This window comes from Ochotona princeps, chromosome 14 (genome assembly GCF_030435755.1).
Source record: "Ochotona princeps isolate mOchPri1 chromosome 14, mOchPri1.hap1, whole genome shotgun sequence".
NCBI classification, from domain to species: domain Eukaryota; kingdom Metazoa; phylum Chordata; class Mammalia; order Lagomorpha; family Ochotonidae; genus Ochotona; species Ochotona princeps.
Window position 1 is genome coordinate 46435425 of NC_080845.1, and position 26427 is coordinate 46461851.

At 37.6% G+C, this 26427-nt stretch overlaps 1 protein-coding gene across 6 annotated transcripts in view; it reads right to left on the reverse strand.

Annotated features, from left to right (window-relative positions):
* The window catches only part of CCDC171 (coiled-coil domain containing 171), a 304667-nt gene that overhangs the window by 29582 nt on the left and 248658 nt on the right, over positions 1-26427 (reverse strand). For all 6 annotated transcript variants that reach the window (XM_058672681.1, XM_058672678.1, XM_058672679.1 and 3 more), the window contains one exon: positions 6739-6891. In XM_058672681.1, the coding sequence (XP_058528664.1) occupies positions 6739-6891 (153 nt within the window). The remainder of the gene's footprint in view (positions 1-6738; positions 6892-26427) is intronic.

The window sequence follows — 26427 nt, forward strand, 5'->3', positions numbered from 1 at the left end:
ACAGGGGCAGAAATTTAGCCTAGTGGTTAAGATACCAAGACACGACACAAGCATCCTAGATCAGTCAGTGTGGAGTTCAGTTCTCGGCTCAGGCTCTTCACTGCAGCTTCCTGAGACCACAGAGCCTGGGAGGTAGCGGCAATGTTCAAGCGATTGGTTTCTTGCCATTCACATGGGGAAACCTACATAAAGTCCTCTGCTACCAGCTGTGGCCCAGTTCAGCCCAGTGACGCCAACTGGAACATCTCAGAGACGGCAAGCAAACAGGACCACTCTTTCTCTTTGCTTATTTCTCTCTCTGCTTCTCAAATATTGTCAAAATAAAATCCTATCACAGATTTAACAGCATGTAAATTATTCTATTTTTTTCTCATTAAGTGCTCACTAGAGAAGAATATATAACATAGTTTGATGATAATTAACTTCAGAAAATTTGGTGTGGGAAGACCCGGAGGGAAACTATGACTGCATAATATAAGTTTAATGGCAGGTATGTATTCAACAAATATTATGGAAGCAATACTTACCCTATAAATTATAAATTTCAATTCAAATTAACCAGTACTTGTTGAAGTAATACCATTATAATAGGGTAAGCACAGGAATAAGATATCATCTCAAAGATTCAAATTATGGTTATAGATATATAATAATTTGACTTTGCAAATTAGACTGATATATAGGGCCCAGACTGATAAATATAGCAATAAACAAACCTAACAAAAGAAAATTTTGCCAACTGAAAGTTTAGAAAACCACATGGAGTTAGAATATGCTTGGATGTCAACACCAAAGACTTGTACTTTATTGTGAGGAAAATTTAAAGTTAAAATATGTTTTGAGTGAAGCTGAAACATGACCACTGGTGTTTTTGAAAGATAACTCTGGCGCTGAGAGGGCCGACAGGATTGAAGAAGAAAGACTGGATGTGGGGAAACTCCCTGGCAGATCACTCAAGTGCCAAAGCATCAGCCAGAAGACCACAGGTTAGAAAGCACAGGGTGGGTCTACAAGATCTGGAGCGGCTGGGGCAGGAAGGCACAGCAAGTGATGGCTAATGGAGGGAAATGGGAAAAACGGTACAGGACTCCACCCTGGGCTATAAGGTGGCCAGTCAGGTAGTTGATGAGGTGGCAAAGAAGGATTTTTAGGATAGAGTGTGAAAGAGATAAGAACCTCCGTAAATCTGAATCGTTTGCAGAAAACTCAAGTATAGGTATCTAGCCAGCAATATAATGTTAGATTTATGTAAGTACAAAAACTGTACAATACCATGCCCCTAAAGTCACTACCCAGACATTATCCATGATGAAAGTGAATCCTCTTAAACTGTAGAAACTAAAAGCCTGAAAAGCAGATCTCAGCCCAATGGAGTATGCATTATAATCTCTAGACCACTGTTTACTACACCAAAACAGCTTATACTTCTGGAACATATAAAAAACTTCAAACTTCTAGAACTTTCAAAACTTTGGAAGTATATGGCAATGATCAGGAGAAGTTAATAGCATGCTGGCTGGTTGCGCGTGGACTGAGCTTGTCTATCTTGTGACATTCTGTTCATACCTTACACAACTCTCTTGGGATCCAAAGGCCACAACTGGCATTCATAACAATGTGGATGATTTTCAAGTGCATCCTAATAATCAGTTCTGAGCAAAAAAAAAATTGTAAAAACAAGTGTTGTTATGGAATAAAATGTATGGAAAAAAAGTAAAATGTGTAGTCAGGAAAATGCATAAAGTAAAGTGAGTGGGATACAGTAATATACTTGTCAGCGACAGCTCAGTAGGAGAATTTCTCAGAAGGCCAGACATCACAAGAAGTAGGCCTCCCTGATCTGGCCCCTGCTCCCCTGGCGCCATCCCTCACCTAAGGCACTCCGCCCCGTCCTACCTCAATTCCAAGTGCAGCCCATACTTTCCCTTCTCAGCTCCTACTTTATCTTCATTTTCAGCAAAGATTTCACTTTTTCAGGTCTTTTCCCACTCAAGTCAGTATCTGTGGAACAATCATGCTGTCTGCTGCACCAGAAGGTTCTTACAGCACAGATTCATTTCATTTCATGCTGTAGTCCCATGGGGACGTACCAGAAAGGAACCTGCTTGTGGAGTCTAGCCTGATCAGGTTTAAATGAAAAAGAAAGGGCTTGGACTCAGAGCTGCGCAGGCATCCATGGTACTCTACCATACAGACATTCTCAACTGAGTGAGTCACAGCGAGGTTTGTTTGTTTGTTTTTAATTCTTGAAGGTTTCAAGACCTTCAGAATATCACAAATCAACTGAGATGAAGTATTGAAATTTTATGAAAATAACTTACCTGAAGACAGTTCTTAATTAAGTTCTATGTCAACTTGTTTTATCCACAAACACGAATAATCCTTTTCACCTTAAGAAAATGTATGTGGCAAATGAAGTGAAAGAACATTATTTTATATTAACCAAAATATCTAAATCTTTTACCTTTACTAGCGACAACCACATAAAACCAGTGTGACAACTATTAAATCTGACATAATCTGCATAATGATGCAAAGATATCAAGCCAAATGCTACTTTGTAATTTGTTATTTTCTCATCAGTTCTACAGAATTGGAAACACCCTACTCAGACATACAGTGGAAATGGGGCAAATCAATCCTGCAGTTAGAAGTCCCAAAGCTTACAGGAAAATACTTGGGTTTGGGATCCTATGTTTCACAGATTGAAATATCAAATTTCCCCACAGCTGTGGGTGCTTTGACCTGCCTCCAAACATCCAAAAGTAATTGGTTCTGACTGCTCTACTGGGCTGCATGGGACTCAAAAGCTCTTTGCCCAGAGCCCTTTCTCATTATTAAAACTCAAGATAAAAGCTCTAGAGCGCCCTAAGTTAACAGGTCAAAGACCAACAACCTGGAAAAGTGAAAGTACTGACAAGGGGACAATTGACAAATCTTAGATGAACTCTGGCATCCTTGTATGCCAAACAAAAAGAAATTAAAATGTCACCTAAAGAGGAATACGGTTGGTATTATTGCGGTTAGTAATTACAGACTAAATAGTATGACAACACAAAAATGATGATTTCCACTAAGTTCACTAGAAAAAGGACTGTTTTGGTTCATATGAAATCCCCAAAACAGAACAAAATCACCACAAAATTAGTTGCTTAATATATTATGGATTAATGAATGCAGAAAAAAATTCACCAAAAATAACACCAAACAGGATGAGTACAAGAAATCAGAGGTGGGCCCGGCGGCGTGGCCTAGCGGCTAAAGTCCTCGCCTTCAACACCCCAGGATCCCATAAGGTCGCTGGTTCTAATCCCGGCAGCCCCACTTCCCATCCAGCTCCCTGCTTGTGGCCTGGGAAAGCAGTCGAGGACGGCCCAAATCTTTGGGATCCTGCATCTGAGTGGGAGACCTAGAAGAAGTTCCTGGCTCCTGGCTCTGGATCGGCAAAGCACCGACCGTTGCACTCACTTGGGGAGTGAATCATCGGACCGAAGATCTTCCTCTCTATCTCTTCTCTTCTCTGTATATCTGACTTTGTAATGAAAATAAATAAATCTTTAAGAAAAAAAAAGAAATCAGAGGCCTGAGAGTCAAAAAAGAAAGGTATGTAACTAATTAAACCAAGGAGATGAGTGTTTATAAAAAGCAGTCGTTCAAAGCCCCATACCATACCCTGCAGTAAGGTTGAAAGGAATGAGAACGAACTAAAAGAGCAGAGCGAGCATAAAATTACGGACAGTAGTCAGACTCAGAGGTAAATGGAAGGGGAGTACAGGGAAGCAGGAAACAGAGACAACTTTCTAGAAGTCTGTCGATGGAAGTAGAGAAACGCAGAAAAACAAGAGCTCAGACATTGGAGTCTCTCCTTGGCAACCATGGAAGGAGCTCCGTGCTCAAAGCTACAGTAGAAAAACAGGACAGATGAAGACATCTGCAGCTGAGAATAGGTAGGTAGATAATTGTTCCCTGATTTGTAACACATGAACTTCCCATCAAAGCAATGTTAATTAAAAACAAGTAATTTTCTGAGTACTCATAAAGTCCAAAGCACTTTAACACACCTCTACGAGGTAGCAGAACTTCGTTCTTATTTTAAATCCAAAAACCCTGAAATCCAAGCCACATGATTTTCTATCAACAAAACGGAAATTTGAGTCCAAATCTACCTGTCTCCTGTGGTAGACACTGGCAACCGGCTAATACAATATTCACTCATTTTTAACTTCCTTACGTGTTGACTAATCAGAGCTACAAGGGTCACATAACATGTTTCCAACTAATGGAACATAAGTAAACTTCCTTGCTTCTTTGGAAGACTGTCTTCACCTTAAAAAAAAAAAAGTGAGATAACACCTGCCAATACACGTACATATGAGCCTGCTGAGCCTGAGTCATCAAATCTTCCTATTTGAAGATACCTGTGAATCCTAACGCTGAGTGGAATGCAACCTAATGGCCTAGAAGAAATGACAGAGAAATCGCAAAAATAATTGAGCTACTCAACTAATAACAGTAGGCACCTACTTCTAGACTTCTTGGTAAGTGAGAGAATCTTTTGCTTTTTTTTTTTTAAGAGATAGTTATTTTTATTGGAAAGTCAGATATACAGAGAGGAGGAAAGAGAGGAAGATCTTCCATCCGTTGATTCACTCTCCAAGTGGCCACAATGGCTGGAGCTGTGCCAACCCAAATCAAGAGCCTGGAGCCTTTTCTGGGTCTCCCACCAGGTGCAAAGTTCCAAGGCTGCAGCAATTAGAACTGGCACCCATATGGGATCCCTGCACATGCAAAGCAAGGACTTTAGCTGCTAGGCTACTACACCAGGCTCCATTTTATGCTTTTGAAAGCCATATTGTTGGGTCAGGGTTTTTATTATTTACATTTGACATTATTCCTCACAGGTGCTGTTCCCGGGCTACACGCTCTCAGCCACTAAACAGCTCATCTGTGAAATACAGAGACTAAGGTCTGTCTCCCACATCCCTTAGGAAATTCAAGTTAGAAAATGCATTGACACATATTTTGAAAACTAAAAATTCTTAGACACATGTGTTACTGTTTGAAAACTGTGATTCTCAAATAAAACAAGAGATAGGACACCACACAGTCTGCAGAGACTTAGAGCAACCTTTTCCCAGGATACATCAATCACCTCAAGCAACGTTTCATACTACTCGACATCCTGTTGAGAGTCATTGCCAAGGTGACCTGCACCTTAAAAATGCAATTTTTTCTTTCTGGTAATAAGTATATCCTGCAGGAACCTCAGAAGGATGGCTTGATCAAGTCTGGCCTTTCTTAAAATACAAGTACTTATTTTTAAACAGCAACAAGCAACATACAACTATGTAACACAACAAAGCTGACTTAAATAGTATGCTGCAATTTTAACCAATGGCATCAGGGAGTCAGCAGGAAGAAACGTGAATATATTTCAAAAAGGCGTTAGCATAAACTCTACAAACACTGAAATTTTAAAAAATGCTCGTTATTTTAATTTATTTTGGTAATGAATAAATTTACTAATCTCATTTAAAAATTTACATCATTTTAAAATTTAACTCAAATCTCAAGTCTCAAGTCTCAAATTACTGGCTTTTCATATTTGCTAGACAAATGACGAGTATTATTCATTCAGTATTTGTTGATCACCTACTGTGGGCCAAACTGCTCTTGGCACTAGAGCACCTCCACAACAGTGAAGAAAACACCCAGGATTGCTGTCTCAAGGAGAAAACAGACAACAAGCAAATAAGTCAAATATATCACATTGATGACAGGCGCCACAATAAGAGAAAATGAGGAGGCAAGGAAGACAGGAGGTGGAGAGATGACCCGATGAGAGAGGGACAAAGAGAGAGTGCTGGGGGGAGGCAGGCCTGGGATGGAGCTCAGTCACAAAGACTTGGCTGGGGTGCTGACACTGGAGCCAAACCACAGCCATGCAGCTATCTGATTTTAAGCTAACTCCTTGTCTGTTGCTGTTATCACTGGAAACGGGTCAACAGCTAAAAAGCAAAATGATCCTGTTTGTCTTTACAAGTCACCCGGATCCACTGCAGTCAAAGCAAAAAGGGAAGTGGGAATCCTCTAAATTTCACTGTTGATATCACTGCCTTTTGAGGGAAAAAAGAGTTTATTTAATCCCACAAATATATTCATTTTTAAAACTGCCCAAACACATATTTTCAAGTGGAGAATGCTTTCTTTTTTTGGTCTTAAATGAGCCCAAATTTCATCATGGGCTAAAATTTTAAGACATAAAATGACTGCTGAAACTGAATTTTAATCATATAGATGAATCACAACATGCAACTTTAGCTAGGCATGTATAATGGATAAGTCTAGTTTTCTACAGAGAATAATCACATGTTCTAATTACCATTTTGGTTATACACATAATTAATAAAATTCTGTCTTAATGGGACACACTGAATGTTCAGTCACAAGCTTTAACTATGCACTCCACCAAATCTGTCAGCTGCCCTGCCAAACACAAAGGAATCTTGATGCAGTATTTTACACTCATACAAATATGCATATCTTTACACATGGTACAATGGAAAATTAATTGCTTTTCTTCCTTAAAATTTTTCCCCACACTAATTTTATGTTGCTTGATTGATCATTTATCCGAAATTACACATATTGCCTAATGTTCTTATGAGCAATAAAAACATAAATGTAAATGTGATCCAAGATCCAAAGAAGAGAAACATACTGAGCGACGGGACTTACTGATTGTAAACTTTCGTTTTCACGTAGACAAGCTGTGTGAAGCTCAGATTTCAGGGTTGCAATGTGACTTCGATGAGATGTCATTTCCTTCTCCAATGTGGCAATTCTAGCGCTTGCAAGCTGGTAGACATCCATGAAACTTTTAATCATGGCCTTAAGAAATAAAAATAATGTCACCTACAATTCAAATAAAGTTGTCCCTAAAGGAGAATTTCCATAGTCCAAAAGCAAAATCATTAAAATTTTAAAATAAATAACTTTTCATCTTTTTAAAAATAATAAACCTAAGTCCCAGATTTTACATTGAGAACAGTATCTACTGTAAGACATTTTGGAAAAAAATAATTGGAACTTCATTCCAGCGTATTTACTTAAATAAGATTTACTTTCATCTACTGTGCTTAAAATTTAGGCTGCAGTTTTTAAATATGGCACACTTATTTTCTGTAGTAAAGTTAAATTCAAATTCTCATTTGACCTAAATTTCAAACTTAACAGGGACACGCAAATGGATAAACAAATAAGGTATTTTTAAATGAGCAGAGGTAGTGCAATTTTCAATCCACCCAAAAAACAAATGTTATAAGACAAAGGAGCTAAAATACCTTCATGACTTTTTAAGAATATGCCTATACTGTAGGGAAAACATAACATAACAGAACATTTCATGTAACACAAGAATATGCCCATATTACACCAAGTAACATAAAATTAACACAGGCAAGAGTTGGTAACTTATATTCTCATTTCAATAGTAGAGGACTATCGGATCGCCACATTCCTATTTAATTATATTTGATATCATTTTATCTAACTTCTGAAGCAACTTGTAGTGATTTTAAAAACCCCTTACTATTAGACCTCTTTAAAAAATATAAATAAAATGTTCATCAAAATACTTTAACCAGAGGCTTGAATGGTGCACCCTGAGTTAAGCCTCTGCTTGTGATGCCAGCATTCCCATATCTGAGTACCAGGTTAGAGTCCTGGCTGCTCTGCACCTGATCCAGGTATCTGATAGTGCACCTGAGAAAGCAGCACAAGATGGTTCAATTATTTTGGTCCCTGCCACCAAAGTGGGAGGTCCAGATGGGGTCTTAGGCTCTTGATTTTGGCCTTTTCCATCCCTGGATATGGGAGCCATTTGGAGAATGAACTAACAGATGGAACATCCCTCTGTATGTTACTCTTTCAAATAAATAAAATAAATCTTTTTAAAAATAAATACATGCTTCATGGGGCCAGTGTCACAATTAGTGCGTAAAGCTGTCACCTGCAATGCCAGTATACCGTAGGAGCACTGGTTCAAAAAACTGGATACCCCACTTCTGATCCTGCACCCTGCTTTCCCATTTGGGAAATCAGCAGAGAATGGCCCTAAGAACTTGGGTCACTGCACCCAGTAGAGAGATCCAGAGACGCTCCTGACTCTTGGCTCTGGCCTGGCGGGGCCCAGCAGCTGCTGCAGCAGCCATTTGAGGCGTGAACCAGAGAATGGAAAACTTGTTTCTCTCTCTTGCTTCTTCTTCTTCCACCCCAGTCTGTCTCCCTTTCTCTAACTCTGCCTTTCAAATAAGTAAATCAATCTTTTTAAAAAAAATGTTTCACATGTGTCCGAATAGAATCAAGCATTTCAAAGAAACTTTTTAAAAAAATACTATTTTTTTAAAAATACTATTTTCAAAAAGAAAAAACTTGTCACAGAGACAACTTTGTACAATGTTAGAGTTTGAGAATTTGCCAGCTTTATGCAAATGAAGATCTTAATTGGGAAAACTTTGAAAAACTAGACATTTGAACAATTCTGTATGCTTATGGGGGAGGGAAAACAGTGAAAAGATAAGAAATATTGCACATGTTAAGAAACATAATTTAGTTGCTAAGAGATGAAAGTAAGAAAGTGTCTTATTAATTCCCTTTTGCCCTTAAAAACTCAGCTTAAACACTATTTCTTTCAAAAGTCCTCTCAGGAGTCTCGGAACAGCAGTGATGGCTCCTCTCCTTGGGTCCCATGTCTGCTTCTACTATTTCATTTACTGCTTCATTTTTTCATCTTTGATGGTATTTCCTTTAATATTGCTCAACGATGCACATTGAATCAAATCTCAAGATGTACATAAACACATTTGTTTACTTGTTTATCTACTTGTTAAAATTTGAACACATATTTATTTGAAATGGGGGAGAGAGAGAAGAGTGAGGGAACAGAAAGGAAGGAGCGGAGAGAGAGGAGAGGAAAAGAGAAGGGGCAAGAAAGAGGGGGAGAAGAGAGAGAAAATATGAATATGAATACGAAGCTTCCAGGCACTGGGTCTTTCCTCAAACGTCAACAACAGCAGGGTTGGAGCAGGTCAAACAGGAGCCTCACATGGGTGGCAGGACTTCAAGTATTTGAGCCTCTTCTACCACCTCACAGGGACATTTGAAAGCAGTTGGGTTTGAAGCAGAGCAGTCAGTACTCCAACCAGGCATTCTGATATGGGGTGTGGGTGTCCCTGGAGCTGACTTAACCCGCTGCACCACACTGCTCATCGCCATCTTCCTCACCATACTTAAGAGTCCTGTAAGTCCAGACACTAACTCTAACCATCCTGCACCTTCAAGGATGAAAGTGGCCCACAGTAAGTACTTAACTGACTTAATTAAAGATTATTTTGAAGAACAAATCAATGAACGAAATATGGGGGGTGGAGGAAAAACTACAAGCTATGTATTAGAAAAGAATGGAGATATTTCAAAAAATACAATCATTCATGCTAATGAAGAAACTATTAACAATACTTAGTTCAAGTTAAGGGGAAAGGCAGTAGCCTAGTATAGGCACAAGAGGAGAGCAAACACAAAGATGAAGCCAATACGCCAACACTAACCAAGCATGGTACCACCACAGATACTCAGGAGTACGAACATGTCCTAACATTCTCCCTACTTCGAGTGACTTCAAGTTATGTTTATAGCTACAGTGACACAAAATATTTCCCTGAGTCTCAAAAGACATAAAAATCAGAAACTATTAAGCTGCATTGGTTTCTTCCTATGTCAAGTCTCTCTTTGTTCTTATAAATTTACTTTTCTTTTCCACTGAGATTACTGTCCAGGAAACACAAATCCATTTCCCTCTGGTTTCCCATTCTGTCACTTATTCTGCTTCACGTTACAGAAAAATGACACATCATTTCCCTGAGCCTCCTTCTCTTGCCTCTATGAGACAGGAAGAATCACTTTCTTACCTACTGTTAATAACTGCAAGACTTTGATAATTCAAATAGTAATGTTTATTAGGTGTAAGCATTTACTAAAGTCCAGGAACCTTATCAGCATATTACATGCTTTGTTCCCTTTAATCTTTACAGTAACCATTCAGAGTAGTACCTTTTGAAATGTAGGTCTCCAGTATAAAATAGAAGGGCTTGAGGAGACTAAATAACTGTTCCAAGACCAAAATTTGTTATACAGTGGTCAATATTCGCATCCATGTATATCTAATGCAAAGCAATTCTCTTAACCTTTCATTTATATCTCATCTCAATTAGGAAAGTCATCTAAAAATAATGAACTACAAAATCTCATTATAGCATTCTATTGTCCTTTTAAATTCTTCGCTAAAATCTTCATGTGATAATTTGGGAAAGGTTTTATATATATATATATATGTGTGTGTGTGTGTGTGTGTGTGTTCTTGTTACATGAGGGGCTTTCAAAAAGCTCATGGAAAATGGAAAAAGCTCATAGAAAAACCATGCATGGATTTCAAATTCCAAAAGAATAAATTCATCTTTCAATTCCCCTTTTTAAACTTTTTAAAACTTCCTCAAATAAGGACCTAAAATGTATTAAATGGCTAAAACTATATATAAATGCTTATTGAATGAACAATATGAATAAATTTTTCTATCAGTAATAGGCCCCTAGGTTATTATTTCATCATAAGTCACAATTATAATTGGGTATTAACATTTTAGTATTAAACATTTCAGCATTTTAAAGGCTTTTTTTCCCTAAATTTGAAAAGCCCATCTCATAATTCTCACATACACAATATTCTAAAAATAAACAAATGATAATCCTTCAAACTTCTTTTAAAAAGTAGTTTTTGAGAAATAATGTCACAAATGTAACAAAAGTCACAACTCTTTTGGTTCATTCTTTAATATACTTTTTATGATCATATTTTAGTATTCAGCTGCCCTGTTAATAGAAACCATATGCCACTTCTTTATAACATTAAAAGGGTATAATAATAATCCAACTCTTGCCTAGGATTTCAAATGTTAAACATTTAGAATCTCTTAAAGCAGAGACTCACCTCAGTACATCATCTACATATGATATTTTCTCAAAGCAGACAGGTACTGCAATCAAAATGGCAAGTGTGTTTCACGGCATGTATTGTGTATGAAAATCACTATATTCTTGAAAACTTTCAGAACTGGAATGTGTAGAGGAGAGTCACTAAAACAGCAAGCAGAAGCTATGCAAAGAAGCCAGAAGATCTTTTAAGGAATAAGCATGCTAATTTCTCATATTTGAAAGTCATTCAAATTACACAACAAAGGATAGCAGTTAAAAACAAACAAAAACCACCTCTCTAATAGCTAAGAAAGGAGCCAAATAGCAAAAGAAACGGATTCAGGTGTCTGAATCAGCTGAGGGTTGCAGGCAGAGACAGGAAGCATCTTCTGAAAGTCTAGGCCTTCACCATATACCCTGTGTCCTGTTGACATGCCACCTCTGTATACATCAGGAAACGTGACAGAACAGCATGAGACTCTGCACAGGGCACCCAGAGATGTAAGGCTCATGGGTGTCACCCATGGCCCTGGGGGCTCTATCTGGGCAGACAGTGAGACCTCTATCTCACTGGGGCTCACTCAGCTACATGAGGAGCCGAATGAGTTTCTGGACAAGAACAGCTTTTGAAAATCATCCAGTAGGATTTATAATCAAGAGAAATAGAAAGAGAAAACCAAATCCTAAAAGCAAACAAACAAAAACTACTCTACATGTACCTGCTGTAAGAAAAGATACCTGGTCTACGGCCATACCACCCTGAACGCGCCCGATCTCGTTTGATCTCTGAAGAAAAGATATCTATGCTTTAGAATAAAGAAAAATTGAGAGATAACAAAGAGGTGAATGTCACTTGAGGACAAGAATATTATTTGTACAATTTTTCCATACATAGGATTATGTAGTTTAGACTAAGTTCAAAATTGAACATCAGGAAAAAATGGTGCTGTTGAAGAACTCATGCTAGAAGAAAAACTCGGGGGGAAACGCCATAAATTCTAGATGCCAAAGGTGCTAAAGTTTTTACTACATTGTACTAAGTAGCTGGGAAGTAAAAACTCTGATATTTCACTTTACCTTCTATAATTATAGTTACTGCAATTCTGCACACTATGTATGTATATAATAATGCCACATATGCTCAATATGTGAAATATAGTAAGATCCATGGGCCTGGCATGATGGCGCAGTGGTTAAAGTCCTCACCTTGCACTTGCTGGGATCCCATATGGTTGCCGGTTCTAATCTCGGCTGCCCTGCTTCCCATCCAGCTTCCTGCTTGTGGCCTGAGAAGGCAGTCTTGGACAGCCCAAAGCCTTGGGACCCTGCACTCGTGTGGGAGACCTGGAGGAGGTTCCTGGCCCCTGTTGTGGTCACTTGGGGAATGAATCATTGGACGGAAGATCTTCCTCTCTGTCTCTCCTCTCTGTATATATCTGACTTTGCAATAAAAATAAATAAATTTTTAAAAAATGTTTATTAAAAATAATAATAAAATCTGCATGTAATAGTGGCAATTCTTACATCAGTCTTCGCAAAAATCAAATGAGTATTAATACTTTAAAACATTTTATACTAGGCGCGGTGCAGTGACTGAATTGGAAAATTGTCCCCATTCATATGCCGGGATCCCAAATGGATGTGGTTGGGAAAATAGGTGAAAATGACCCAAAACTTTGGGACCCTGCACCCATGTGGGAGAACTGGAAGAAGCCCCTGGCTCTTAGCTTCAGACAGACTCGGCTTTAGCCACTGTGTCACCTGAGAGTAAACAAACGATGAAAGATCTTTGTCTCTTTCTCTCTGTAAATTGGCCTTTCCAAAGAAAATAAATAAATCTTCCCAAAAAATCATCTACTATATGACACATAATAAACTCTCAAAAAGGTTTGCTGTAATAATAATAATTATATCAAATTAGGCAAGCTACTATTTTAGTTCATACAAGAGTCAATAGTTTTGAGACTTAACATTTCAATATTTTGGATTCAATATCATTGCTATCAGACATAACAGAATATTTTAAATATAATATGTTCTTCGCATACTTAAAACATTAAAATCCTTTCAAACAAAAATATTTAGGGGCTAGTTCATAATTATTTAACAATAGTTAGCATTTATTGATGCTTTACCTGAGGAAGGAAATCTCATAAAAATAACACAGTTGAAGTTTTTCATTTCAAATTTTGCTCAGCTGTACCTAGTATTAAAGGAAGCTCATTTTTCTTCTTTTTAAAATAATGATCTAAGAAACTACACAAATGTCTCTTTTTAAGATTTATTTATTTTTATTGGAAAGGCAGATTTACAGAGAGGAGAGACAGATTATTATTATTTGTTTCATGACACAGTTTAATAGGCACTGGGGTTCCCACTCCCTCCCCCAGCTTTCCTCCCCTCCTCCCCACTGATCTCCCCTCCAGTTTTACAATGGGTGTCTTTCGTGAACTTTCACAAGTCCCTCATGCTGCCACTGAGGTGTCTCCCAACAATGTAGGCATGGCAACGTGGGAGAGTCCAACACCTAACCATCAGGACATGATCAGCCATCTCGTTGGGAGTCCTTCCTTGTTCTGTATACACTGATACATACTGCTCTCTGTCTCCACCTGTGAACATATCAATTTCCGCTACACTTCCATTATGTATTCCCTTAAATACAGAGCAGTGTACACAGTCCACACTGGGGAGAAAAATAGTGAACTTTGATTCACATGAAGTTAACGAGCATGTAACAGAGATATCAATGTGATGCTAGGGTGGTGAAAAAGCGTGTCAGGAGTCTTCATGAAGGAATAAATGCCAGCATGTGATCTATGTGGCACTAAGAAAAGTGAAACAAAGACTAGGTCTTCCATCTGCTGGTTCACTCCCCAAGTGGCTGCAATGGCCAGAGCTGAGCCAATCAAAAGCTAGGAGCTAGGAGCTTCTTCTGGGCTTCACGGGCAAATGCAGGGTCCTAAGGTTTGGGGGCATCTTCCACTACTTTTCCAGGCCACAAGTAGGGAGTTGGGTTGAAGCAGAGCAGCCAGAACACGAACCAGCACCCATATGGGATCCAGGCAGTTGCAAGGCAAGGATTTAGCCACTAGGCTAATGCACCAGGCTCAATTCATTTTTCTTTTCATTATAAAAAAGTTAATATGATAAGGAGCCTCATTTTTTACACTTAATCCCATTCCAATACCTATATTTTATAAATACAAGGTTGTAGTATAGACTGTCACTAACAATCTGCAAATAAAAACCATGATCCCATCAAGTTTCAGTCTAAGATCTGGAATTGGATTGCTTAGTCCTCTGTTTTGGTTTCTGGTATGGCTTGTAAGTAGAACTTGTTTCATCCTAACATTCCACTACATTAAACAGCTGTAAGGAAGAACCATGTCAGGGATACAGTCAGCCTTGCATTTCATTGCCTGGCCATAGAATATGTCCTACCACATGAAACTCCACAGACATGAGGCCTGTACACTCATATGTGTGTGTGTAAGTGGGTGTCCATGCACATGGAAAAAAAACCAGATGTACATCAAAAAAGGAGTGGATAAAAAAACTGGTATATCTATTCCATGCAGTAGTGCTCAGCCACTAAAAAGAAATTCTACCATTTGCAACCAAATGGTCCCAACTAGAGACCATTATGCTCAGTGAAATATGTCAATCTCAAAAGGACAAATACATGTTCTCTCTGGTAAATAGCAACCTCTTCACAAAACACAAGTTCAATAGCCCTTTCAACACTGTTTTTACTACATCTCAGGGGTTTTGATATTCTTGCTTTTATTTTCATTTCTTTAAAATAGCCTTTTGTTTCTTTTATTAAATTCTTTACTGACTCATACCTCATACAGCAGCATCATTTCTTCAAAAGGTTTTTTCTTTTTCCCTTCGTCAGCAATACATCAGTCATTCAGTAACATGTTACTAACTTCCTGTTGTTGCAATTTTTCTATTTTTCTTCCTGTTCTGGTTATGTTTTATGGATTTTTGTTTAAGGGGATGTGTAGTAACTGTAATAGAGACCATGATGTCCAGATGTGAAGATACAGTGCAGTATGCAGCTCTACTTCCAAATCAAAGATGGACTCCCAATGAAACCGTTAAATATATCTTGATAATAGGATGCTGGACTCTCTGCCATTGTCCACATCTACAGTGTCAGGATACACTTAAATAGCAGAATGATGAACTAATGATTATCAAGGGGGAAATCATTGGGAGAGGAAGGAATAGAGAGAAGCTAAGGGAAATCCCAAAGCCTATGGAATTGTGTCGTAAAATAATAATAAAAAGCAACAAAAATTATTTATAATGCCATCAGCTTGGGAAAAGATGTGAGAAATCAATAGGGAACTTAAAGTAGAGGAGTTAAGAAAGAATTTTAGAGAAAGTCTATCTAAAACAAAGATTACTGTACAATGTATGGCAAACTATCAGTGGGCTTAAAATAAAGTGCAGATATCTATGAGATGTAGGAGAAAAGCCTTAGTCTTGCTTTATAAATAGCCCTAAAACCTGCCACACTGAATAAAAAAAGGTACTATCAACAATTCCAGTGAAACACAATTGCACATGCTTGATTACTTTTAATGTACATAATTTTGGTGGTTAGAGCAATCAATTTGGAGCTCTGAATCCTAATACCACAAAACATGGTTGGACAGGCAGGATGAAAAAGGCATGCATGATTCAATATTCTCAATTAAACCAAGATTTTAATTGAAATTTTCACTAGAAAATTTCCAACTTCTCTTCATACGTTGTTCTTTAACAAGTACATTCTGTATTAACTACATCTATTTTTTTAAAAAAAGTTTAAAAGGTACCCTAGAGAAATTATACTTTTGAACTTTTTATGTAGACACGTATAAATTTATATAGATTTACATAATTTTGAGAAAACAGTCCATAATTCTGGAAATGTTTTCAATTATCACATGTTTTCTCTGCACAATTCCTTCAATAGAGTGGTTATTTTTTATTTCTGTAAGAATTGTCACTTTATGTGAGAATGAGAGTGTATTCTAGCCTTTTTCTGCTGCTGTTACAGAACACAATAGACTGGGTAATTCATATAGAGCACATACTTATCTGACACATGGTTCTAGAGCCCAAGCAGGCACATTCACTAAAGGATTTCTCACTCTCTCGTGCCATGGTTTAAGGCCAAGCATGCACCCACAGGACAGAGAGATCAAGCCAAGCCCATCCTTATATTCTGCTCCCAGTCCCAAGTAGTTCTTCCACTTACAAAATAACGACCTCAATCCTCATGACCAATCGCCTCTCAAAGTACCTAACTCTTTAATACCATCACAACATCAAATAAGTTTTAACATGAGTTTTGGAGGAGACACTCAAATCACAGCAGTGTGTGTAGGTACTTTAAATATGTTTAAGATAGAATTCTTTTTATAATTACTTATCACCAAATACAAATTCTATAGATTTGGAAGGGGTTTTTTTTCTTTTTCTGAAAGAAAATTATATAATACTCAAGTTGAAGAGTACTTTGAAGTACTTTGCTGCATGAGAATCACTGAACTTTATACAGAAGGCTTCAAAAGTGACCACGTATCTCACTATACACTATTATAAAGACTAAACCATGTAAGATATTTAATCAATCAATGCACTTAACCAGAGTACCTAAATTTCATGCTGAAAAACAAAGAAGCAAATGTATGAGTGAGGAAACCTCTCTGTACTATAAAATCCTTCCACTCTCCCCTCAACATGGCTTACAGAACATGCTAGTATTTAAAAGATGGGCCAAATTAAGCTACCAGTACCAATCTATAGGAATTGTGTTTTGTAGCTCATAGATAATGCAGTACTTTTTATCCTGCATACCCACTGGGATATATTTACATTTTCCATAGTATGTCAAAATGGGGAGAAAGGCAGATTTCCAAAAATATATTTATTAGCGACTTGGGACAACAACTTTATTATTTCCTGGTTTGCATGGGTCAGAAATCTGGAATAGGCTAGCTGGGTTCCCTGCTCAGGGTCTCACAGGGCTACAATCAAGGTAAAAATTGGACTTTGTAATTTCATCTGGGATCCAGGGCCCTTTCCCAAGTTCACTCAAGTTCACAGAATTCAGTACTCTGTCTTATACACTAGTGGTCAACCAGGTGTAAACTTACGGAGGCCATCCTCAGCTCCCTGTCAAATAGCCCCTTTCTCTTTCAACATGGTTGTCAGTTTTCTTTCCGAGCAAGGAAGAATATCTCTTAGATGGGACATCTTTTTTAAATAGCTCACCTGAGTATGTCAGGCCCATCAAAGATAATTTACTTTCTGAAAATGAATTATTATTTTAACTTACGAGACAAGGAGACAAAGAGAGACAAAAAGAGAGCACATATCCACTAGGTCACTCCTCAAATACTCAGAGCTGCCAGGGCTATGGCTGGGTCAAGGTCAGATCCACAACTTAGGAAAATACAGGTCTCCTGTGTCAGGTAGGTACACAATCAATTGAGTCATCACTCCTGCCCCTCAGAGTACACATTGGTCTACCAGAGTCAGGAGCCAAGCAAGCATTAAGATTCAAATATGAGCACTTCAGTGTGGGATGCAGGCATAGTCATCATTAGGCTAAATGACAACTCTTGCTTTTGATAAGCAACCTAATCACACAAGTGACACCCATTATTTTTATTCGTGTTGCCCACCCTCAAGGGTAGAGCCTTATTTTTTTTTCAGTATATGTACAATGTGGAGAAGGATATTGGGGGCTAGCTAAGAATTCTGATTACCACTACCAACACTGCACATTTTATAAACAAATCAACTCAAAAATGATCACAGAGTAAAATATAAAACTATAAAATCTTTAGATAAAAACAAGGAAAAATAAGGTTCATCAAAATGTTCAACATTTGCTCTACACAAAATCCTGTTGCAGTGGAGAAAAGTAAGCTACAACTGAGGTAAAATTTTGAAAAACACACAATTGATAAAGAACTAGCTTCTGTAATTTCCAAATAACTCTTGAATTTCAAAACTAAAAAGTCAAATAATCTAATCAAAAAGGAATCAAAATACACTCGGACACACTTTACTCTCATATTTTACCAAAAAGAATGTACTAGTAGCAAGCATTCATCATTAGGGATATTCAGATAAAAGCAACAGAACGATAACACTACCTACCCACCAGAAAGGCTAACAGATAAATACATTATGGAACCGACCGCAGCCGAGGAAGCAGGGAGACTGCTTCTCTGTTGTCACTGGTGAGAACAAAAAGTGATACAGTCACTCCAGAAAAGAGTTTGGTAGGTTCATAAAGACCTAAATATGTACTTACAAGTGGCTCCACAATCTTGACCATTCATCCTAAAGAAATCAAAATATGTACCCACAAAAAACCTTCTTTGAATATGAATAACAGTTTCAAATGTAATTGTCAAAAATCGAAACCAACAAAATATCTTTCAATGGATAAACTACCAGTATGACACTGTACTGAGTGTCCAAAAACCAGCCAAAGTTGACAGTCCACGTTCTGCATGGCTGTCTATATGTAATATCCTTGCAATGACAGGGGGAGAACAGTGATTTCTAGGGAGAAGATGGAGAGATGACACATCTGCACAGTGGTCACCTATGGGTTTCCATTATGCTTCCATATGTTGCTCAGTTTTGGTGATAGCTGCATAAATAGGCACCGATGATGAAATGCCATAGTGGTATTCATACACATTGGACCAAGTCACTTTTTGCTTTGACATTGTCCTAAAGCCAAGTCAGATATAACATCGTGGGGGAAATGGATAGACACAGGCGGACCTCTGTGTACTTGTGTTGCAATTTTCTGTGAAGAATCTATTAATATTTCACAATGAGAAGGCAAATCAAAATCCATACACTGATGAGAATGAAGATGGTACACAGAGATAGTACTCAAACACACCAACAAAAGTGGGGAACAGACAAGTGTATGGACACATCTTGGATGAGAGGTCTCCAAGAAGTTCATGGAAACTCATAACACAGGAAAACTGCACATGTTTTTCAGTTTCTGTGTCCAAATGAACTTCCTTTTTAATATCATTTTGCATAAGTTTTTTGAAGTGTCCTTTGATATACTGGTAACAAAGAGGAGAATAAAGCTTTTAAAAAATGTTTTAAATGGCACATTCAGCTGGTGAAGGCATGAACCTGACTAACCCATTTTCTGCCCATAATTCAGTTCTGTCTATATTTGCTCATGAGCTGTCATAGCAAGGCTGACTATTCAGGAACCCTACTACAATTTGTAGCCTCAAAGGGTATATGAGGAGTATACGGAATGAAAGAAAAGTGGCCTTTCCTTTTGGCAAAGCTAGCTTTCCTCTCCCTCTTTATTTGTAAGTTTCCTCCCTTGCTAGACCATCCACTTTAAGCCCCAAATGCGCTAAGGGTTGGTGTATTTGTATTGGAATTTTATTCATTTACAGTCTGGCTGCCTGCCCTGGGCCACTACTATCCACTTCACCCTGTATACTCCTACAGAGTGCAGGGTACCGTTAGAATCATGTGTAACTAAGTACTTATTGTAGTGAAAGACTTTTTAATGGTGATGATTAAAATGATACAGTGAGGAAAGTTTCATAATATTGGAAGAGAAAGTATATTGTTACAAATGTACTACCTCCAAAATTGAAGCACAACTGAACACAAAACAGTGAGCTGACAAGAAGTGATGCTCTATGTAGTTCAGATGCATTTTTGTTGGGTATTATTTTATATAAGAAAAAAAATCAAAGTTCTTTTTTTCCATTTTGGCATTTGAAATGGCCTTGGACTTGACTTATTCCATCACTCAAATTTTTTACTGGCACCATCTTTGAAGGATGTAAATATAGTAGCTTTTCAGGTATGAGAAGGAGCCTCATGGGAAACCATATTCAGCAAAGTTGCAGCATACTTTTACAGCAGACTTTTTTAAAATGATGTTTTCTTTGTATCTTGTTTAGACTCTAAACTTTTTCTTGCCTCCACTCAACCATGGCATATGCAATGCTTAAATGTGCTGCAAACAAGACCAGTTCTTTTCAAATATGTTTTTTTTTCTTTTTCCAACCAGAATTGACTCACAGTCAATTTTAGGACTAAGCTACTAGACTGATGGTGATTGTTCTCTTACGATGCTAAAGGTGACCATGAAGAAGAGATAACAGGACAGACAGAAAGGAAATGGCAAGTGGATTTTGTACCAGAATACTGAAAATGGATCATCAGAATAATTGGAGACTGGGAAAAAAATTTCCTGTTGAAACCATTGTTTACGGATAGGAAAACCATAAAAAACAACAGTAATTTTTTTTAAAAAAAAGAATGAGTTTCTTGGAGGATACTGTCAGATCAATGATAGTAACAATAATAAAAAAAAAGTGGCTTCCTTAGGGGGGCAAAAACTTAACCAGTCTACAATACACTTGTCATACAAGTAAATTACAGAACTGCCACTGGGTGTATTACTATCTTGTAAAATAAGACCTGACACAGCAAGAGTAGTCTAGCTGATGGACAATACAGACTTAATTATGGACAAAATAAAATAATTTAGCTCTCCAGCAAATACACAGATATATTTTTACTATTAAATTACCATTTATTGAGCACCTACTATATCTTGACATCACTAGCAGTTTTTGACAAGGAAGATGATCAGATCTGCTTTGGACTATGTTATTATCTGGAGAAGACAGTATTATGAATACACCAGTGAAATTTTTTTATTCAACTGTGCTGCTGTATGCTGTTAACTCTGAAAATTACAAAATTTGGTACTAAAGATATTTATTTTAACTTTTGATACCTAAGCCTGGACTCTTTGGAGATCATATTCCTTTGATTAGTCTCTCAATAAGAAATAGATACACCTGAACAGGGTGATTTAGCCTCTTCACTCAAAATAATGGTATTACCTGGTTATATTAAATAAAGTATATGTACAGAAATAAACATCTTGCAAGGCAGAGGGCTAATTGCTTACTACCAAAAATTTTTCTAAGTTTAGTATCTCAAATCAAACATTTTATCAGAAAAAGCATTTGCATTAAGACACTGACCAGAATATATACATCTACCCATTCACACAATGTTAACCCATCTATGCTTTTTTCACAACAGATGGTTATCCTTACTTGTGAATCTCAACAAAGATATTCAATTGGTATCATTAATTTAGACAGGTATCCTAAATAAAAAATTTAGATGGGATTATAAGAATCTGATGAACCTTCTATTGTTTACTTAAGATCTAATATGAGCAATTTTCAATATACTTGAAGAAATTTAAATTAGTAAAGAGGGAAACAGAAAATACAGTTTATGTCTTTTTAAGAGAGTGTCTTTATCACCATGATTTCAGTCTTATCTGATACAATGTAGCACAGTGGCTTGGGAATCTGCATGTTTCACTCAGGGTTAACATCTGCTTCAATAATTCTCTATAATCTCCATTCTACATCAAACTCACTGAAATATATTTAACTGTATTGTCTGAAAATATTGTTATTATAATTCATTAGGTAGCTTTGCTGAGCTATAGCTGGTATACACAGGAGTACACAAAATTGATGGATGTTCATTTTGTTTTAAGTATAAGTCACTTCCAAGGTGCTTACTTGCATTCAACTAAAGCAATGAATTTACATTTGTATTTTATGAAGAACAGCATTGCCATGAAATTCCACTGAGGCCATAATAAACAGTATCACGGGATTTCACCAGCCAAAATCACCTCACTCATTCTATAGATCAGCCCTTATTTTCCATTTCAGGTTGTTGTATTTGTAGATTTCAGCACTACATAGCTACCTACTGGTACTGACAATAAAGAATGTCTTATAGGAAAGGCAAATAAAACCACAAGACCCATAACGTACACTCACGAATGCCACTTCCTCCACGAAGCATTCCCATAATATTTCCAGCAAGAATAGCTGTCACTCTCCTCTGAAATGCAAGCAATGGAACCTCATATGTGCCTCTCTTGTAGCAATCATGCTACAAGTCTAAATTTCAAATCCCCCACAAAACATTTCTGTGGCATCTCTGCACCATGTGTCATAGAACAATAGAACAAGGCTTGACACGTGGTAGATGGTCAACTGAAATCTGTATGATTGCGGTTCTTGTCCTTTTTTTTCCAGCCAATCTCTTGGTTCACACTGGTATCTAAATCATATATTTCAGTGTTCTACTTTCTGTCCTTACTAAATGAGGAACTTTGAAGTAAAAGCCATTCTGGCATTTGAGGCATCTATGGATTTCCAGGAGTTGGTTCTAATCAGAACAACAAAGTGGTTACACTCAGAAGAGAGCTGAGACACTGCTTTTTTCTCAGAACCTTCATCTGACTTTTCCAGATCCTTTAAAAATTGTCATTATCTTATCCAGTGGAAACAAACTAGAGTGACTGGAACAAACATAAGTAGATCATGTGACAAGGCAACTCATTCATTCTGATTTCAGAATATAACAAAGGAGGGGTTTAAAAAGAATATGTAAAGGGACTGAAACTCATATGTAGCTGAAAGGTGCATTCTGTTTGTAAACTGGCATTAGAAACAAGCAAAATAAAGTCTATTGGAACCATATCTGATTTGGATATGATGCAGCAGTCGAGGTCTCTTTGAACCTCCAAGGACTCCTACACAAGTTCTTGATGACTCAAAATAAGAAGCAAATGATAGTAGACATCAATTTAAATTGCTTGTTTACTCAAGCATACTATCCTACTATAAGGAAAATAAGAAGCTTGCATTGAGCAATACTGTGTGTCATTGGTGTAGATGCTGGTTTACAATGCTAATCCAGTTCACACAATGCCCTTATTTGAAACCCTGGGAACTAGATATGATTCATAGGTCAGGAAATATGAGCAACTATACCATACATGAAATAGTGCCCTGAGATTCGGGGCAGTACCCTCTAAATCAGACATACACTACAGTAAATATTTGAGTAATCGCCCTGCTCAGGAAAACTGATATTAGAAAGAGCCCTTTATCACTTCTTTTCATGTTTAGCCACAGAATTCAGGCAGGCCAGATTTTGCCTCCTGGTTACCAGTTTTCAGGACACTTTGAAGTCAGGAATTACAGATGCAGGTGGTGGGTCCAAATGACTAAAACCAGTTGCTATGTTACAACCAAAATGGATCTTTTAGAGTTGCTAAACCAATGTGTAGAGGATCACGTTGCACTGGAGTACATGAAAATTCATGCAATAAGCAAAAGGATTCCACTAAATTGCTTACCAATTCGCTGTACCAATTTCTTATGGGACATTCTGTTAGCTACAAATCAGCATACACAAAAATATGTAAAAATTTCTGTTATTCTGTTAATTATCAAAACTACTGAATTAAGTCAGATGGTCAAAACCAAGTCTAGTTCTAAGTAGCACTTCAACAGCTCTGTTTTTTTTTTTTTTTTTGAGTTCACTCCAGTGATCAGTGGGAAAAGGAACATGCTCTACAGAACAAACATCTCCAAAGATATGAAAGAACTTTAAAACACCCATAGGGGTAGGCCAGACATGATAGCCTAGTAGCTAATGTTCTCACCTTGCATGCACCAGGATCCCATACGGGCACCAGTTCTAATCCCTGCAGTCCCACTTCCCATCCAACTTCCTGCTCGTGGCCTGGGAAAGCAGTTGAGGTCAGCCCAGAGTCTTGGGTTCCTGCACCCTTGTGGGAGACCCAGATGAAGTTCCAGGCTCCTGGCTTTGGATTAGCTAAGTTCTAGCCATTGCAGTCACTTGGGGAGTTAATCAGTGGACAGAAGATCTTCCTTTCTGTCTCTTCTCCTCTCTGTTCATCTGACTTTGCAATAAAAATAGATCTTTTTAAAGAAAGAAATGAAAAAATACTTAGGTGGAAATGGGATTAAAGCACACTACAAACATTCTATGAACATTTGGTCTGCTCTATTAGCTCCTTCATATGGTTTTCTGTCTCGAACACAGTCTGGGCTAAAGTCATTCTGCATGTCTCCTAGGTCACCTAGCAGCTCAGAAGGTACGCTGCTACTGTTACTCTAGAAACCTCTCCTGATCCCTGAGACTGAATGAACCAAGAAAGACAGAGCACCAGAGGGGACAATGAGCAGGTTCCATAGCCAGCCCAGACTGGCTTAAATACAATTCCTGCATTCTAAAATGGAAAATCTTTGTCAGCTAGAATTGGCTTACCTTTAAGCTTTAGATAAAAAACCTGATGTTCTATTAAACGAGATAAGGATATTATATATAAAGGAAATTATCAATAAAATAATCTGTTGGGATCAAGTATTGAGACACGTGGGTAAGATGCCTGCACTACACAATGCAGTCCTTGGTTCAGCACCCAATTCTGACTCCAGACTCCAGCTTCCTGCAAGTGCTCAAGTAGCTGGGTTCTTGCCAACCAAATTGAGAGACCTGGATTGAGTGCTTGGCTCCCAACCCTGGCCCAGCCAGTCCCAGACTTAGCAGTCATTTGAAGAAAAAAAAAATCAATTGATGAGAACTCTGTTTCTCTCTGCCTATTTCTCTGCATATCAAATACATAAACTTTAAATTTTACAATTTTTTTTCAATTTTACTTTTTGTTTAAAAATAAGTGACTCAATCAATCAACAACTATATATTTCACAGAGCTAATTTGGGCTCCCTGAACCACTTCTGTTTAGATTGCTCAGTACATGAATTTCTGCTTGCTGAATGTTCAGACACGCAAATATTTTATTGTGCCACAATTTACCCTGCAACAAATATTTTATGCTTTTTCCAGTGAATTATGTAAGCTAGTCTTATCTCAAAAAATTATGTTCTTTTAGCCAGCACCATAAGATTTTTGGCCACAGAAAAGTTAAAAGGTTCTATTAATACCAGAAGAATCTGAAGCCAGTCTTACAAAAAGCCTCAAGATAACATACTCTAAGTAATTTACCTAATATGTAGGCTATGCAACTTCAATGAAAATATTTTGATAAACAGAAAGTAACATAGTTAAGGTATATAGCCTGATGATTTCACATGCATATACAAGTACATAAGGAAATTGCTACTATAATAAAATTAACATGCCTACCACTTTACATAGTTAATACCTAATATTAGAAAACTTACAATCTACTCCATTGATAAGTTCCAAGTATATCCAATTCATTTTACAATATTACAGTATGATTTCCAAAAATTATTCATCTTATAATTCAAAGTTTATACTCTTTTGCCAGTGTCTTCCCACTTGTCCCAGGTCCCCAGTAATCACCATTTTGCTGTTTTTGTAAGTTTCACTGTTTTAGGTTTTTTTTTTTTTATTCCCACTTAGCACAATGTTCTATAGGCTCATCCATATTGCTACATATTAGTATTTATTCCTTGAAGGATGAGTAGTCTGAGGTCAAAATTAGGGTACACTGGGTGAAGCTAGTATCCTATATCCAAGTGCCAGCTCAAGCTCCAGCTACCCCACCCTCCCATCCAGGTCCCAGCTAATGTAAGTGCATAATGATCCAAACAGCTGGGCTCCTACTTTCTGTGTGGGAGAACTGGAGCCTGGCCTAGGCCTAGCGGTTGCAGCCATTCGGGGAGTAAACCATTAGAAGGAAGATCTCTGTCTTACTCTGTCTCTTCTTCTCTATCACTCTTGCCTTTCAAATAAATCTCTTTTAAAAATGATATTCTATGATATTTTCTTTACACATCATGCATCAGAGGTGAATTAACAGTTTACTTATCATGGCTATTGTGAATTACACTATAATAAAATGGGAGTGAAGCTATGTCTTCCAGATAGTAATTTCATTTTCCTTGGATATATAGGAGGCAGGGTTTCCGGATCATATGGTACTCCTGTTTTAATTTTTTGAGGCACCTCTGTATGATTCTCCATAATGGTTACACCCAGTTACATTGTCTTCAACAATGTACAATGGTGTCCTTTTCTCTGTTTGTTTGCCAACTTGTACTATCTGCCTTGGTCTACTTTGTGCTGCTATTGAATACCACAGGCTGGATTATTTATAAAGAACATAAATTTATTTTTCACTGATCTGGAGGCTGGAAAATCCAAGATCAAGGAACTAGCATCAGGGGAGGATGTTCTAACAGCCTCAAAATAGAGCAGAACATCACAATATATCACATGGGAGAAAGAAAGATGGAGGGCAGAACTAGTTCTTTTATTTGGATCCTACTCCCACCTACAGAGAAACCACCTACAGAGCTAGTCTGTTCATGAGAGCAAAATCCTCATGACCTAATAAGCCAAAGGCCCCACCTCTCACCACTGCTGCTTTGGGAATCAGTTCACAATGCTTGAAATTAAGGTACACATTCAAACCACAGTTTTATCTTCATGACTTTTTGAAAGCAGCCTCTCCAATTATTACAAGG